Raw genomic sequence first — 18,760 nt, forward strand, 5'->3', positions numbered from 1 at the left:
GTCGATTAATTCTTGTGTGCGTCAAGCTAGCGGCCTCAAAAAAAAAATGGGCACGAAAAAATAATTTGACCATACCAAAAAATAGTACTCTTATTGAAAAAAATAGTACCTGTTGTAAAAAAATTAGTACCATCACGGTTCTGGATTTATAGCCATGTTTTATTGCACTTGCTAGCTTGACGGTGAGCGAAATTTGGCGAGAGTTAACGACAAGGTCTTTCGCTTTGATTTAAACGCCAAAAAATAGTACCGAAATAGTACTCACCCCCTGCAAAATACCGAAAGTAGTACTTCAACGGTTCCAAAGTTATAAAGGCAGTTCTTTGATCCCGCTAGCTTGACGTTTTGAAAATACCTATTATCTGGGGAACGCTTGCATACTTCAGTATGTAACTAATGTCAATAAACTCGTATGAAATAGTACTCCCTACCATCATAATTTTGATCCGATTCTCTTTGTAGAAATGTTAAAAAATCATCATAACCTATGCCATACATTTGTTGTTGATACAGTCACGTAGACAATTACATAACCTCACAATTTATTCGTAAGTATTGCCATTTTGGAGGTCTACCCTACCATTTCTTTGCACTTCAGTGCTGCTATTACAAAAAAATCCTATTGCATACACCCATATGCACTAATTTTAATAGAAAATGGCTGCATGGGTCTAGTTCTTATCGAAAACAATCTGTGATTTTAATACATCATAATACATTTTTAATCTGCTGTTTTATTTTATAATTTATACCTTCATGTTGAATTTGTTACGGATCGAAGTGTTTGTTAATAAACAATTTGCAGTATTTGTAGAATAACTCAAAGAGTTTCAACAATGATATTACTTTCATCTAACAACCCTGGCACTTCACCAATTTTTACCCAAAAATGGGGAAAAATACTGAAATCTGACAACATTCTTGACCATGTGTAATAATTTTGTTCGCGACTGTACTTGTCTTGATAAATGTATGACATAGGTTATAATGACTTTTTGACATATTTCTACAAAGAGAATCAGGTCCAAATTATGATGGTAGGGAGTACTATTTCATACGAGTTTATTGACATTAGTTACAAACTGAAGTATGCAAGCATTCCCCAGATAATAGGTATTTTCAAAACGTCAAGCTAGCGGGATCAAAGAACTACCTTTATAACTTTGGAACCGTTAAAGTACTACTTTCGGTATTTTGCAGGGGATGAGTACTATTTCGATACTATTTTTTGGCGTTTAAATCAAAGCGAAAGACCTTGTCGTTAACTCTCGCCAAATTTCGCTCACCGTCAAGCTAGCAAGTGCAATAAAACATGGCTATAAATCCAGAACCGTGATGGTACTAATTTTTTTACAACAGGTACTATTTTTTTCAATAAGAGTACTATTTTTTGGTATGGTCAAATTATTTTTTCGTGCCCATTTTTTTTTTGAGGCCGCTAGCTTGACGCACACTAATTCTTTCAAATATTTTTCCTCTCAGACGACGCCCTGAGCCGAGGTTCGCGTCCAAATGGGCACCCTCAGGCCTGTTGTCTTAAGCGTTGTACCGGGTGAGAGCCTTCAGCGCTCCCCATTTGTCCGGCCAAGTAGTTAATGCCATCTGCGGCAAATCTACAATAAGTCACGTCAAAAATAAAAAAATATCCCCCCCAGCTGACGTCCCTGTGCTGCGCGGGCGGGCGCGTGGCGGCGGGCGCGGCGGGCGGCGCCGTGCTGCTGGCCGCCGCGCACTCGCTGGCGCCGCTCACCGTGTTCCGGCCCTACGAGGAGCACGTGAGTGGCTGCGGCAGGGGGCAGGGCACTCCGACCCAGCTGCGTTCACAAATCAGAATCAGTTCTAATCTAATCTAGCCTACAAGATCCCACTGCTGGGCAAAGGCCTCCCCTTCCTCTTTCTTGGACGCATGCCGGAGGGACTGGCCGGAATACGCACAGGACCGCGAAAAATGGAAAGAGAATCGGTTATCCAACGTAATTATCATGGATAAACTTGTTGAAGGTCAATGTAACAGTCAATGGAAATATCCTAAAATAGTAGTCCATCTTATGATATCTATTGCTAGACATAGAAATAAAAAAAATCGTCGAATCTACGTCATTTCGCAAGGTGTTATGGCTTTTTCTAGACGTCACAGTGTGCTTTTTCACACAAGTTCCATAGTAATTTCGTGTTTTGACGTTTAGTAAAAAGTAACTGATTTGACTAGTTGGAAACTAGCCTATTTAACATTTTTTTTGAATTTACGTCATTGCGCAAGGTGTTATGGCTGAGCAGAAGAAATGACAAGAAACTGCAACAGCAACACATCTTTTAAAAACCAATGAGGGTATACATTACAAGTTTCTCCTCAGCCATATCACATTGCGAAATGACGTAAATTCAAAAATTTTAAATTGACCTGCAACCTATTTAACTATAATAATTATATTCCTTTTAATTCTAACGACCTCCATGGTTGAGCGTTAAGCTCACGATCCCGAGGTCCCGGATTCGAATCCCGGTGGGGACGTACCACAAAAATTACTTTGTAATCCCTAATTTGGTTAGGACATTACAGGCTGATCACCAAATTGTTCGAAAGTAAGATGATCCGTGCTTCAGAAGGCACGTTAAGCCGTTGGTCCCGGTTACTACTTACTCATGTAAGTACGTAGTTGTTACATGAGCCATGTCAGGGGCCTTTGGCGGCTCAATAGTAACCCTGACACCAAGGTTGATGATGTTGGTAATCCACCTCACAACCCAGACGAGAGAAGAATTCTATATCCCACGTATGTTGCACCAGGTGTCGTGTATTCTGTCCTTGGAGGCTCATGCTGCGGCGGGCGACTCCATGCTGGCCACGATGGGCACCGGATATCGACCGCTCATAAACAGATACGCGCCGCAGCAACAGGTAGGTGGCTTTAAGCGATAAGGCCGCCATTTGCCATGTACTTAGTTAAGAGACTTTTTGTAATTATTTCTTTTTATTTTGGTGCAATAAAGTGTATTTGTATTGTATTGTAATTCACACTATAATATTATAAATGGGAAAGTATATAAAAGAAAGAAGGAGCTCGGCGGCGCAGCGGTAAACGCGCTCGGTCTGCGATTGTTGAAGTTAAGCAACTTTCGCAAAGGCCGGTCATAGGATGGGTGACCACAAAAAAAAAGTTTTCATCTCGAGCTCCTCCGTGCTTTGTAAGTCAATAAGTACACAAAAAAAAAGATAACCAAGATCAAAAATCATTAACAAAAAAAGAAGAAAAACAAACCAAAATAATAATAATAAATAATTATGTGTATGTGTCTGTCTGTTTGTGCGTCCTTCACGGCAAAACGGAGCGACGAATTGACTTGATTTTTTAAGTGGAGATAGTTGAAGGGATGGAGAGTGACGTAGGCTACCTTTTGTCTTTTTCTAACACCCTTTAGGGAAGAATAGGGCAGTGGTTTCTCTTACCTTCCGCCCCGCAAAAGTACGGAACTGAAAATAATTTATTAAAAAAACACTAAAATTTTCATGAATTTTCCGGCAGGAAATTCCACTTGACCCAACTCAACTCAGAACTCAGAATCATGGTCTGAATCATCCCCCTCAGTATTCGTTACGGTGTCACTCATCATCACCAGCCCATTAACGTCCCCACTGCTGGGGCACGGGCCTTCCCTATGGATGGATAGGGAGATCGGGCCTTAAACCATCACGCGGGCCCAGTGCGGATTGATGGTTATTAACGACTGCTAATGCAGCCGGGACCAACGGCTTAACGTGCCTTCCGAAGCACGGATGAGCTCGAGATGAAAACTTTTTTTTTGTGGTCACCCATCCTATGACCGGCCTTTGCGAAAGTTGCTTAACTTCAACAATCGCAGACCGAGCGCGTTTACCGCTGCGCCACCGAGCTCCTCAACGATGTCACTAACACCCTGTATAATACACATACCATACCATCACGTCTGTTTCCCCAAAGGGGTTGCCAGAGTTGTATTGATTGTCGTCGTGGCCTTTTCAACCTCAGTGACAATAATAATTGTGTGTTGCAGTCGAATAACAACTCCAGCCAGCCAGCCAACAACTACGCCGGCCCCTACTGTCTGCTGTGGCGGGCGCTGCACTGGCTGCCCGACTAAACCGACTACAGCGACTACCGACTACCAAGCCCCCGACTATTGTAGTCTCGAGTCGTCTCGACTACCGACTACCAGGATGTTGAACTATCGTAGTTTGGATTAGTCTCGACTACCGACTACCAGGATCCGAATCGTAGTCTCGACTACCAACTACCAGGCTACCGTCTATCATAGTCTCGACTACTGACTACCACGGTGTCCAACTATAATAGCCTCGAGTAGTCTCGACTACCGACTACCAGGTTACCGACTATTGCAGCCTCGACTACCAACTACCAAAGTCACGACATACGTAGTTTTGACTACCGACTACCAGGATGTCCATCTATCGTAGTCTCCAGTAGTCTCGACTACCGACTACCAAGCCTGTGGTTGTAATCCATTTTAATAAGCTAGATGACTGGGTCAAAGGTAAATTATATAACGCTAATCTAGAAATAGAAGTCAGTTTAAGATGATCAAAAATCAATCCCATTTTTCTTTTTACTTATTCACGAATTTTATCTTAAAGTAATCATAATACATTATAAACTATATCTCCACCAACCCGCAGTGGAGCAGCGTGGTGGAGTATGCTCCATACCCCGATTGGTTGAGGGAAGGCCTGTGCTCAGCAGTGGGACGTATATAGGCTGTTTACGTACTGTTATGTATAAGAAAGTGATAAAAACGCGAATAATAATTTGCTTCTCCCAATTTCATGTGAAAATAGAGTCGATACACGCCCGTAACCTCAACCGGGGTGGGCAGAACGACTAGTCTAAATGCTATACAGGGTGTTAGTGACATCGCAACTGAGGGGGATGATTCAGACCATGATTCTGAGTTGATATCAAGTGGAAATTCCTGTCGGAAAATTAATGATTTTTATGTTTTTTTCAATTAATTTCATTCCATACTTTTGCGACGAAAAATTCCACTTGATATCCACTCGGAATCATGCTCTGAATCATCCTTCACAGTTTTCGTTACGTTGTCACTAACAGCCTGTGTACGATGGCGACCCAAAAATTTATTTAATTTTACAATAATATTCGCATAATAAATAATAAATACAATTAATTTCCATCAAACAATTCTGTCCAATTAGTATGCACTTATTATAATTAAATATGAATTATTCAATTGAATGCCTTCAACGCATAAAATGCCAAGTTATTGTAAGGAAATAATATTTATTACATCATCTCTAACCACCCTGCAAGGGATATACCTCGAATTTTATATACTTAATTCTGTTCATATTACATCAATTTAATGTAAAAATAATTGCATGATTATATTTTATTATTATGTACTATTTCATATTTAAAACGTTTATACATTAATTATTTAAAATAATTTAAAATTATGATAAAATAATTTATGATATTAACTTTAAGACTGGTCCGTGTAAGATTTTAATTTTTATTTTGTGATTTATTTTTCTTTTTATATTATTTTATGGTATTTTATATTATTTTTATGATATTATGTGAAGGAATCGGTTGTGTATTATGGTTTGTGGTTGATTATTTTATGATTAATTTCATAATTATTATTTTTTTAGATTTAATTTGTTAGTGCTAGTGTGCGGGTTCAAATCCCGTTCGAAACATTTTCGATTTAATATTCTTTCTCGTGAACAATTTTGTGTTGGTTTTTATTTTTTTGTACTTATGAGAATAGTTTTTAGTTGTTTCAAAACACACCTTGATAACATACATGTGTAATTCACACCCGTGATTTCTATCGGGGTGAGCAGAGAGGAGAAACCATATAAGATAACTAGTTAGTAACAAATTTGTTGACAATGCGCACTTGTCAAATGTTAAATTCCACTTGATATCAACTCGGAATCGTGAGCTGATTCATGCTCCTAAGTATTCGTTACGGTGTCACTAATACCCTGTATATATATAACTATAACAGCCAATAGTCAATACACTGATTATTATTTATACCACTTTAAAGCGTCGTCGTATCCACTAAGCAACAACTGCGCGCAACATATAACGCTCAACATATACGGCAACACTGAACAACAGCGCACGATGTTGCCAGCTGAAACGCAACATGACAAAGTATTTATTGCACACCATATGGTTAAGGGTGAATATCAAAATTTCAAGTTTGGTGGCGAACTTTCATATTATTTTTTCGTGAAAAATTCGATTCCGACATGAAAAAGGATAGTTCTAGCTACGAGGTAACTTAACTATCCTTTTTCATGTCGGAACCCAATTTTTTACGAAAAAAATAATATGAAAGTTTGCCACCAAACTTGAAATTTTGATATTCACCCTTAACAGTTGTTATAAATATTATTATAGTACAAACAAGAAAAAATAACAAGTTTTGGCGTCAGATCTGGCAAAGTTGTTAAACATAAGTTGCGCGGTAATTTTCAACATGTTGTGCGAAATGTCGCGCGCCAAATGTTGCCAAGTACTTATAACGCGGTTTTAATATATTTTTCTTTGTCTTACTGTACACAAGTCAGTGCAATGATAACCAATTTAGAAGTAAGTATTATGCTTTGTCATAGTATAATGTCGACACTGGTGCTAATTCCTGTAAACACCATCTAATTTTATTTTATGTTATAGCTGTCATTTTCTTATCCGCCGAAAAGGAAATAGACGGGTGGGTAATTGATAGGCATAAAATTTATGGAAATCACATCAATTTTAAACATTCAACATTGGCCAATAACCCGACAGAATTAAGTTGACAGCACACGTCAAACGGTTTGCATATCAAGGAGATATCTATTTGATTCGCCCGGGTTATCCATTCACTCATTCATATGAAGATTTCAAATCTGTCAATCATCCGTCCCTTTCCTTTTCGGCGGATAGGAAAAAGACAGATATAACCTAAAATTTGGTGTCTACAGGAATCAGGGTCATAGTTCGTGTTACTGATACCAAAGATTTTAAATAATAAATATAATACGTTTAGAACTGACTTATTTCTTGTTTTTTTGTGTGGCCAGAGCCACTTCACGCTTGTAATCCCTGCTGGGGTGAGCACAGGTCCTCAAATGAGTTCAAAGATAAGATACATAGTACACAGTACTGTAGTATCTAAATATATAAAAGGAGAAACTGACTGACTGACATATCAACGCACAGCCTAAACGGCTAAACGTAGGCACTTGAAATTAGGAAGGGACGTAGCTTAGGTAACGTAGAGGTGCACTAAGAAAGGAATTCTCGAGATTCCCACGGGAACGGGAGTTAGCGGGAGAAAACATTTGTATGAAAAAAACATTCTCATCTCTGAATTCCAGACGAAAGCTTATAGGTACTTTAGGGTTAGCCTCCTCTGATCGTATTTTCCTAAATTTATATTAAACCAAATTATCATAAACTGATAATCTAAAAATTAATAACAATTCATTATTTAACTGAGCTACTTATACTATAACCTCATTTAAAAATAATAAAATTAAGCATTTTTTAACCTCCTCCCACACACACAAAGATCTGTCTTTTATAACACGCCACACGGACGAAGCCGCGGGCAATAGCTATTACAGTATATGTAGTAGTTTAAGTATTGATAGTTATTTATTATAACAATTATATGTGTATTATTATTATATAGTTTATTTACTCGTAAGTGTATCCGTCTTTGTATTTATTTTTATACGTACAAGTATTCCCATGCTGCACTATCCCGCTATATTACGTAATATTCAATATCTCCTATACTTAAAGGCTGCCTGGAAGAGATTGCTACATAGCAATAAGGCCGCCTATTGTACTCGTTCTGTTTCTCTTTTGTTTTGTATTTTGTTTTTTCCTGTTTGTGCAATAAAGTATTTGTTATGTTATGATACACTTGCAGCTATAGATGTAAAAGAAGTGGTGCCGTGGTCCAGTAGTTTGAGCGTTGGGCTCTCGATCTGGAGGTCCCGGGTTCAAATAAATCCCGGTGGGGACGTATCACAAAAACCACTTTGTGATCCCTAGTTTGATTAGGACATTACAGGCTGATCACCTGATTGTCCGAAAGTAAGATGATCCGTGCTTCGGAAGGCCCGAAAAGCCCGGTCCCGGTTACTACTTACTGACATAAGTATGTAGTCGTTACATTTGGCGGCTCAGTAATAAGTTAATAACCCCAGGGTTGATGAGGTTGGTAATCCACCTCACAACCCACACGATGGAAGAAGTTACATGACTACGATTTTTCGACCTGCATTCACTAATTGGCCGGACAAATGGGATGTGCAGCGAGCTCACTCTCTCGGTTACATTACTTACATTAAATACATAATCAAATGAATGTAAACTTCCGAATTGTATGTAATGTGGCCTGTAATAAGTTGTGACTTTATCAACTTCATTGACGATGTTGTTGATTGCCTACTCATACATTGCTGTGTGGACTTGGAAAGTAGGTATTTCGTTTTTATAAGAGAAAAAAATTAGCTTGTACTAAAGTTATACGCAACAGTGAAATTCCCAAAAAATACTGAGGCTACAATCTACTTACCTATTCTATCGTGTGGATTATTGTGAGGTGAATTACCAATCCTGGTGTCAGGGTTATTACTGAGCCGCCATAGGCCCCTGACATGACTCATGTAACGACTACGTACCTACTTACATCAGTAAGTAATAACCGGGACTATCGGCTTAACGTGCCTTTTATTTCAGGCTCAATAGTACCAAAATTACCATTAAAATACAAGAAGATAAAGTAAGAATGTAAAATTAAAATATATATAATAAAAACTCTTACAACATTCAAAGAAAACAGCAATAAAAATAGCATTTCATCAAATTACAAGTAATATCTAATCAAACCTTTGTTTTTAGGTATAAATGATGAGCCTTGTTATTACATCCAGGCACAAGACATCTACCACCCATTATTATTCTGGTCAAAATAAAGTGAAACAATATAGGTAGCAACATAATTCTGTATACATAATCTGATGCAAATATTAAGCAACAATTATTTTTAGGTATTCATGCTTCTGCAATTAGATTGTATTGTAATGAGAAAATAGGTACCAATTATCACGTTTACTCTGGACAGCGCCATCTATATTATTTTTCGTTATTACTTACTCATTAGTATTTTCGATCTAATTTTCCCGTCATAATGAAATCGTCAATGCACGATAAACAAAGCTATACAACAGTTGTCGTCGTGGGGGCTACGCGACAAGGCGCGGCGACCGGTTTGCAGTTCGAAGTGGCGGGAATGTCCGGAATGCGGCGATTGGTCGCTCGTGGTCCGAATCCTGCTCGCAGAGATGTCTTGCTGCGGTAAAGTTTGTAACTGATGTTAAATTATAGAGGGCGTAATTAATGTAGTGATGTTTGATTACTTGTAATGTTATTTATAATGCGTTTTTTCTTAATTATTACTAAAATACGCGAAAATATGAAAGTAGATATTTTTTTTATTTCAAGGCAGCAGGGTAGTTATACATATTGGAAGGAATGAGATTTATTTGTTAATATCGTTACCAAATGAAGTGCGTTTAATCGAGGTTGACCACAAACTGTTTCTATCAAAAACGTTTTCAGGAGTAAAACATATTTGTTATAGTATATGAGATCTCTAACAGATGGCGCCACGCAGTTAACAAAAGTACAAAAGCAGCTCTCGAAGCACGATTCGGAACGCGACAGCAACCTTCCGCCGATTGGACGCTACAAGTACCGAAACACGACGTCTTCGGAACAGCCTACAACTGTCAAACTACTTCTTACAACTTTCGTACTATAACTTAGCCGACAGCGCGTGTAAATACGCGTAAATTCCTGGACAAAACAATACTTTGTGCCGTAAATGTTATTCATACTGTGATTACTATATGTTTAGTGCAGTTATCATGTGTTCTTAGTGAGAATTCAATCAATTTGTTGACTAAGTGAATGGTTTTAAGTTAGTGTGGATTTCGCACGCGTTTTTGGATTTTGTTCGGGTGGAGCAACTTTTTCGGCCTGTTCAAGGTGAGTCCTACCTTGTTTAGGTCATTTCTACCTGTTTTCATGACCATTTCGATGAAATTTCGAGTATGGAAAACTTGCCGCGTTGGTTAACTTAGTCGCGCTATATAAAAAAGTGTTACGCGTTTTTATGCCTTTTAAGCGGATTTTATTGCGGCTAGAGCAGCGAAATTATTGCTGACATACTTTATCTTACGTGCAAAGTCTATTGAGTATTGAACTACTGGTTTAAGTGTTTTTTTTAAAGAATAACCCAACATTCTTTGACCTAGTAACTAACAAGATTTGAGACGTGATCATAAATACAAACCAGTCGCTAATAACCTATAAATACCTAAATTTTAGATTGCCACTCATAAACACTAGTTATGAAATGGTTAGATTTAGAATTCTTGCATATATTTAACTGGTAAACAAATTAAGTTATAGTAAGTATACCAACAAATCACGACATAAATAAAATAAAAATAAATAGGGTAGTTTTCAACTAGTCAAATCAGTTACTTTTTACTAAAGGTCAAAACACGAAATAACTATTGAATTTGTATGAAAAAGCAATCTGAGACATAGAAAATCATGATAAAATGTCGGACTTATTGTTCTTTATTAAAATTCATAAATATGTTAAATAGAAAAAAGAAAATGTTTTTTGTCACCTTTAGAATTTCATAATTTATCTTTGACCTAGGAAACTATCCAATTGTGAAACAAACTTATTTACATTATTTGAATCATTTAAAAATTTCTTAACAAGTAAAAAATTACCATTTTCAAATTCTATCTTTCCATGGTGTATGCTTGCTGAAGTTGTTTTTGACATTTTATTTTATTTATTTATGTATGAACCACACATGAGGCAGTCAATTTGAAACTCATATGTGCATGGCCCATATGCGGGGCACATTTTTTCTTGCTTTAGTGTGTCTATGTTTATAAATTCCAATGTGTTTATCGGAAAAATAAAATTGCATGTGAGGGGTCGATATAAAATTTTCAGTTACACAGTGAAAGTGTTAAGTCGAAAAATCAGACTGGGGTCAGGTTTTTTTCTATTTAATCTCTGTGAGTCCCTTCACAGAGGTCTTCTTCTTCTTCTAATCCTTTCAGTCCCTGTTGGAATGTAGGGCTTGAATAACAGATTTCCAGTCCTCACGATCAGTAAGCATGGGTGCTTGCTATAAAAACAAAAATCCTTAAAAATAGTAACATATTATACATCAATAGTTTTAGTAATTTAAATTTCACAGTGAGTAATGATAACTAAAATGTTGCTTTAATGGTTCCTCCTGATAGACAGGTCCCGAGTCCCCTCCTGAACCACTCCATCCCGAAGATATTCCCTGATCCTGACATCCTCTGCAAGTTACAAGAATGGAAGACTGTTATAAACATTTTTTATTTTCTTTGTATAATTTATTATAAGTTTAACCATTATAGACGGCAATACGGCTCACCACCTATCACGTTGGTCTAACAGAAACCTTGGTGAGGTGTCAGTGCTTCATTCATCTTGTGATGGATGTACCTCTCACCCCAAGTACGGTCACAAGTACTAATATGTATACACTTTGAAACCATGTCACATTAACTTTCTTGACAAATTAAACTGTAAGTCTCATTAAATGTCCAATTTGATAGTGCGACAGGGTTCTAAAGTGGGTACATGATATTGCTCATGACTGTACCCACACCTCACCGAGCTTTTTGTTTCACATGATTCGTATAAAACTTTTCACTTAAACAAGAGAAATTGAAGAAACCTGTCATATACATGAGTTTAGGTATGTGGTAGGTATTGTGGGTAGATACTTGTTTCTCTTATTGACAAATAAGATTAGTTAAGTAGTGGGTAGTTTTGGATTGACACATTGTATTTTGCTACACAGCTCAATAAACATGCGATTACCAAATTTCGTGTTTTAATGTGAATTAAGGACATATTATTGGCGACGAGGAAGTAAACTAGTGAAAATGGACCGGAAATCAGTGAAGTTCAGTGAATTTAATCCACAAACAGACAATTGGGACAATTACATCGACAGACTAAAGTTTTGTTTTGAGGCAAATGGAATCGTAATAGACAATGTCAAGCGCGCAAATTTTTTTACTGTGTGTGGTTCGCAAGTGTTTGAAACGTTATTAGCACTAATTACGCCTCGCAAAGCTACAGAAGTCACATTTAATGAGGCCGTAGAAGTTCTATCCAAACATTACAGCCCGAAACCAAATGAGATATCTATGTCATATAAGTTTTATAAGCGTGACCAAAATCGTGGCGAATCGAGTGCCGAGTACATTACTCAACTTAGAAAGATCAGTGCGGGCTGCAATTTTAGTGATTTGGAACGTATGTTACGTGACAGACTTGTGTGTGGTATGCGAGATGACCGATTACAGTACGAACTATTAAAGCGAGACAATCTGACTTATAAAGATGTAGTCGAAGCTATGCAATCAGCGGAGAGTGCGGGTAAAGATGTGAGGATGATACACGCGGGTCACGCCGTCAGCGGCGGCGACGCGCCGACGCCGCGCCCCGCCGACCCGCCGGCCGCGGCCGCGCCGCCGCCGGAGCCCATGGACATCAACGCGCTGCGCCCGCGCCCCGCGCCGCGCACCGCCAGCACCGCTGCCAGCCTAGCCCCGCAACCCGCGACGCGCCTTTGCTATCGGTGTGGAGATCGACACGGTGGCGAGTGCCGATTTATCAATGTGACGTGTCGATATTGCAATAAAAAAGGACACATAGAAAAAATCTGTATTTCAAAAAAAAACGCGAGTAAAATGAACTTCACGGAAGAGGACAGATACGCTTTAAACGGCATTTATACTGTACAGACAACGAGTCGGATCCCACCCTTCGAGATACGGGTGTTGATGGCAGGTGAACCTGTCACTCTGCAGGTCGACACGGGTGCTTGCTACACACTGATAAACGAACACACTTGGCGCCAATTACAGCCGCGCCTGCTGCCGCCGCGCCGCCTCGATGCCGCGCCACTACTTTTGCGCACGTGGACTAACGCACCCGTACATCTACTCGGCCGGACAGTGCTACCAGTGCGATATAAGGACATTGACTATGAACTGTCGTTACTCGTGGCTAAGGGAAGTGGACCTAACCTGTTAGGAAGAGACTGGCTTATGCATTTAGGCATTACGATGAATATCAACTTCGTATCTAACGGAGATTATGCAGAGCTAGAAAACATAATTGCTACGCACCACGAGGTGTTCAAGGATGGTCTCGGTACCTACCGTGGAGATCCCGTAGCAATACATTTGAGACCGAACGCCACTCCAAAGTTTCTTAAGGCTCGTCCTGTTCCGTACGCCGTTAAAGATAGAGTGGAGAACGAAATCGATCGCCTGGTAGATGAGGGCGTCCTTCGACCGGTGTCTTTCTCGGAGTGGGCCACCCCTGTCGTTCCAGTCATAAAGAAGTCAGGTGAAGTGCGGTTATGCGGCGACTACCGCAGCACAGTCAACCAAGCGACGGAGTCAGATACTTATCCAATGCCTACGGCTAATGAAGTTTTTGCTGCTGTAGCTGGTGGAAAATTCTACACGACACTAGACTTAGACCGTGCCTATACGCAAGTTACGGTCAACCACGATACGGCGAAACTGTTAACTTTAAATACCTGTAAGGGTTTATACACCGTACATAGACTCGCATTTGGGGTGAAGGCCTGCCCCGGTATTTTCCAAAGGCTGATGACGGCGCTTCTAGCAGGAATTGCAGGAGTCGCAGTTCTGATTGATGACATCATAATCTCTGGTCGTACCATGCCTGAGATGCTCCAGCGCCTAGACACGGTTTTACAACGTATAAAAGAAGCGGGATTACGCCTTAATAAAAACAAGTGCAGGTTCGCCAAGGAGAAAGTTGAATTTTTGGGATTCATTATTGATGCTGAGGGTATTCATCCATCGCCAAGCAAAGTTGAATCTATAACGAACACCCCAGAACCCCAGAATGTCCAAGAATTACAAGCTTTTCTCGGATTGTATAATTTTTACGAAAGATTTATAGCTCACAAGGCCACCATACTCGAGCCGCTACACCGACTTTTAGATAAGACACATGTATGGCGTTGGTCAGAACGGGAACAAAGAGCTTTCGATCACGCTAAAAAGGCACTGACATTCGATACCACACTAGTACATTACGATTTAAACAAACCTCTGATACTGACATGCGATAGCTCAGAATACGGCGTGGGAGCCGTATTGTCACACGTGATGGATGACGGTAGAGAGCGTCCCGTGGCTATGAGTTCCAGAACTTTACATTCAGCGGAAAGGCGTTACTCTCAACTAGACAAGGAAGCTACAGCAATTTTGTTTGGGATTCAAAAATTTCACAATTATTTAACAGGAAGATCTTTTACCGTAGTTACAGATCATAAGCCTCTCCTTGGTATATTCGATCCCAAAAGGCAGATACCGAACATCTTGTCGCCGCGCTTAACCAGAATTGCAATCGCGCTGACATCACACGATTATGACATTAGGTACAAACCTGGCTCACAAATAGGGAGTGCTGATAGCTTAAGCAGATGGCCACAACCTGTTCCCGACCGATCTGAAAACGAACCTACTGAAGTTTTGCTGATGGCAGAAAAACCCGAAGATTTCCCTTTTGACGCAGAACATATTGCGGCTGAAACAGCGAAAGACAAAACACTATCCCGAGTAATACATTGCGTACAGCGAGGCTGGCCTGCTAAGGTTAGAGAGCCGGACCTACATACTTACTGGTTACACCGCACTGAACTGTCTTTGCAAGACGGATGTCTGCTGCTGGGAAACCGGTGCCTCCACCGCTACGTACAGGTACTTTACAAGCGCTTCATAAGGCTCACAGTGGTATTGTACAGACGAAAGCGCTCGCTAGAAGCTACATTTGGTGGCCATATTTAAATGAAGACGTAGAGTCGCTCGTGGGTCAGTGCAACAAATGTCTTGAGAACCGTCACATGCCTCCGCGATCTCAACATGAATGGATCACACCTACCAGACCGTGGTCGAGAATACACATGGACTTCGCCGGTCCTTTCCGAAATAAGAACTTTTTGATCATTGTCGATGCATATTCTAGATGGCCCGAGGTGTTTATGGTTAACAACACCACCTCTGCAACGGTAATTAAATACTTACGGATGGTATTTGCGACACACGGATTATGCGAGGTAATGGTTTCCGATAATGGAACTGCTTTTGTGTCTGAAGAAATGAAGCAATTTCTACATGCTAATAAGATAAGGCATATTACAACGGCACCTTACCACCCTGCTACCAATGGGTTAGCGGAGAGGATGGTTCAGACAGTTAAAGACAAAATACGAAAGATGGACGATTTGACATGGGATGTGAAAATTCCGAACATGCTGCTGAGTCTTCGTGCGACGCCATGTGCTGGAACGCATCAAAGTCCTGCGGAGCTATTGATGAATCGGAAACTACGAACTTTATTGGACGTAATTCATCCGGACCACATTCAACATAAAAGAACTGAACAGCAAATCATAGAAAATAATCAGAAGAAGAACAGAGAATCGGACATAGGCCATAGAGTAATGTACAGAAATTTTACAAATGGTCCGAAATGGTTACCAGGCAAGATATTGGACAAAACTGGCCCCTCTAGTTACAAAGTGGAAACTGAAGATGGCTCCATTGTCAACAGGCATATTGATCAACTTATAAAAATCTCATCAGAGTCTCGAAGGCCAAAAGAAGAAAAGGGGGAGATAAGTAACAAGGATAAGTCATCGTCTAATGAAGAGCCTGATCAAATTATAGAAATTCCGAGTGATGACTCGTGGGCGGAGATCCTAGGAATACCTAGAACTTGAGTCAATTAGGTCATTTAATAAACAGTTAATGTTAGGATGATTGTCTTTAGTGTAATTATAAATAATATTCTATATTTCATTAAGTTACAGAATTTATAATTAGAGATAAATGTTTTGGTTAATATTACTGCAAGAATGTCATTTGTTTAGTTGTCATATAAATACTGATTATGTTTACTTGGGGGAAAGGTATGTCATATACATGAGTTTAGGTATGTGGTAGGTATTGTGGGTAGATACTTGTTTCTCTTATTGACAAATAAGATTAGTTAAGTAGTGGGTAGTTTTGGATTGACACATTGTATTTTGCTACACAGCTCAATAAACATGCGATTACCAAATTTCGTGTTTTAATGTGAATTAAGGACATATTAAAACCTATTATAAAAGGTTATTTCATTGACAACGAACACAAAAATTGACTTCATATGAATACAATTCCTTTGTTTCTCCTCTATATTGAAGTTTACAACTCAAATAAATATGAATACTGAAAATAACACCTCGGTACATTGATAATACTGTTGACAAAGTAAATAAATGAGAAAGAACACGAGTATTATGTGCTTTGTGAGTTATGAGGCCACGAGATAGGGTTGTTTGTTGTAAAGGAGTGCTATAATTGAGATAGGACATGCACGGCATGAAAATAAAATGATCATAACATACATACATAAACAGTCTTTATACGTCCCACTGCTGGGCACAGGCCTCCCCTCAATCAACCGGAGAGGGTATGGAGCATACTCCACCACGCTGCTTCGCTGCGGGCTGGCGGAGGTGTTTGGGCTAGTAGCCCGGGACCAACGGCTTAGCGTGTCTTCCGAAGCACGGAATCATCTTACTTTTTCGGACAATTAGGTGATTCAAGCCTGCAATGTCCTTACCAATCAAAAAGTGATTTCATAGTGAGTCTCATAAAGTGATTTCGGCAATGTCCCCATCGGGAATCGAACCCGGACCTCCAGATCGTGAGCCCAACGCTCTAACCGCTAGACCACGGACGCTGTTCAAAATGAATATAATAGTAAATATATCTTATAGGCTCTTTGGTGGCTGATTATTGCAACAGGGGTTGATGAAATTGTTTTTCAATTAGAATACTAAATACTTATTTCATCATCTTCTCACAGGGTCCGCTTACCTAACCTGAACATTTGACAGGTCCGGCTTTTTACAGAAGCGACTGCCTGTTTCACCTTCCAACCCGCGAAAAGAAAACCAGCCCAATACAGGTTAGGTCACAAATCTCCGAAAATATATTTCTCGGGAATGTGGGTTTCCTCACGATGTTTTCCTTCACCGCTCCGTATGTGGTGAAATATAAACTTAATAGTTTGAAACTTGTAAATCACATCTTGTGAAACTTGTAGACCGGATACTCCATAGAAAGATTTCACTCGAGAGACAATCTGCGCTCCTCCCCTTACTTCTAAGCGGTTTACGGCCATTTAAGACTAATCTAAGACCCAGAGGGGGTGAAGTCGGCGCCCTATACGAATTGATGCGCGGCGGAGAGATACCATTCTATACGTAGTATTTATTCTTTATTCTATTGTACTACAAAAAAGATAAATTACGCCTACCGATATTCGTTTTTTGAATTTAAGAGAAGAATAGAAAATAACATTCTCATCAACCTTTTTTTTTTGTTTTTTTGACGTGACTTATTGTAGATTTACCGCAGATGGCATTAACTATTTGGCCGGACAAATGGGAAGCGCTGAGAGCTCTCACCCGGTACGAAATTTAAGACAACAGGCCTGAGGGTGCCTAGTTGGGCGCGAACCTCGGCTCAGGGCGGCGTCTGAGAGGAAGAATATTTGAAAGAATTAATTTTATTGACCCTAGTGGGTCGATAGCGATATGCGCTGATTGAGGGAAATGGTCGACCGCGTCGGCGGGGTCGGTATCGAAGTTCTGAAGTGTTTGGTGTCACGAGCTGATTGGCCGCCTCTATGGCTAGAGTAATCGGGTCGCCGGGATCGTATATTACGTCCTTCGATTCTCATCAAACATTCGATAATCAAATTGTTATTTTAAGTTACAAATATGCTGCCGACCTTGACAAATACCAGATTATTATGGCAGATTGTGTTATGACTAATTTGAATACAGTTGTTCGTCTCATAACAAACCACTATGCGTTACGAATAGAAAAAAAAAATAGTAAGTATCTACCTACAAATTATGTTTAAAACTCGTGATAGGCGGCGTTCGAATCACGGTTTGAGCTTTCCACTGTGTTCAAGTAGAATACCAGGCCAATAGATTTAAAAAGCTTTTTGTCTATGGTCAACTTGTCACATGAACGGACAATAAAAAAGTTAGTTTTCCCGCGATACTAGAGTTTTCTTTCACGATAACTGAATTCGACTTTAATCACAAAACCAAGGCGAAAAAATACACCAGGTTTAAAATACAGAGTGTTAGTGACACCGTAACGAATACTGAGGGGGATGATTCAGACCATGATTCTGAGAGGAAGAATATTTGAAATAATTAATTGACCCTAGTGGGTCGATAGCGATATGCGCTGATTGAGGGAAATCGTCGACCACGCTAGCGGGGTCGGTATCGGGGTCCTCAAGTGTTTGGTGTCGCGAGTTGATTGGCTGCCTCTATGGATAGAGTAATCGGGTCGTCGGGAGAACCGGCGACAGCGGTTCTCATACAAAATGGGCGTTAGGGCCAACCTCTTTATTCTATTCCGTGGCAAATACCCTATTGAAACAAACCTCTTTACATTTGTATATCCATTAGTGAATGCACCGGTCGATCGACCTTGCACCGAATGACGTCACGGCCCAGCAATGTAATCCT

General features: G+C 39.7%; 4 protein-coding genes across 5 annotated transcripts in view; 3 read left to right on the forward strand and 1 right to left on the reverse strand.

Moving 5' to 3' along the window:
- Nucleotides 1–7,068, forward strand: part of LOC126378794 (leucine-rich repeat serine/threonine-protein kinase 1) — a 109,999-nt gene extending 102,931 nt beyond the window's left edge. Inside the window, exons 57-59 of the mRNA XM_050027195.1 lie at nucleotides 1,656–1,775; nucleotides 2,789–2,899; nucleotides 4,033–7,068. Of these exons, the coding sequence (XP_049883152.1) occupies nucleotides 1,656–1,775; nucleotides 2,789–2,899; nucleotides 4,033–4,119 (318 nt within the window). The 3' untranslated portion in view covers nucleotides 4,120–7,068. The remainder of the gene's footprint in view (nucleotides 1–1,655; nucleotides 1,776–2,788; nucleotides 2,900–4,032) is intronic.
- Nucleotides 1–18,760, reverse strand: part of LOC126378776 (T-complex protein 1 subunit eta) — a 299,946-nt gene that overhangs the window by 80,147 nt on the left and 201,039 nt on the right. The gene's annotated exons all lie outside the window — the stretch shown is intronic.
- The window catches only part of LOC126378771 (spectrin alpha chain), a 174,234-nt gene continuing 165,285 nt past the window's right edge, over nucleotides 9,812–18,760 (forward strand). Inside the window, exon 1 of the mRNA XM_050027158.1 lies at nucleotides 9,812–10,079. The gene's annotated coding sequence lies outside the window, so the exon portion shown is untranslated. The remainder of the gene's footprint in view (nucleotides 10,080–18,760) is intronic.
- On the forward strand, nucleotides 10,883–16,278 carry LOC126378773 (uncharacterized). The gene has a single exon (XM_050027162.1). It carries the CDS (start codon nucleotides 12,048–12,050, stop codon nucleotides 15,000–15,002), a length of 2,955 nt encoding a protein of 984 aa, XP_049883119.1. The 5' UTR covers nucleotides 10,883–12,047; the 3' UTR covers nucleotides 15,003–16,278.

This window comes from Pectinophora gossypiella, chromosome 27 (genome assembly GCF_024362695.1).
Source record: "Pectinophora gossypiella chromosome 27, ilPecGoss1.1, whole genome shotgun sequence".
Classification (NCBI taxonomy): Eukaryota; Metazoa; Arthropoda; class Insecta; order Lepidoptera; family Gelechiidae; genus Pectinophora; species Pectinophora gossypiella.

Coding starts and splice junctions, on each gene's coding strand:
- LOC126378773 (XM_050027162.1), top strand. CDS start 12,048: ATGGACCGGAAATCAGTGAAGTTCAGTGAATTTAATCCACAAACAGAC.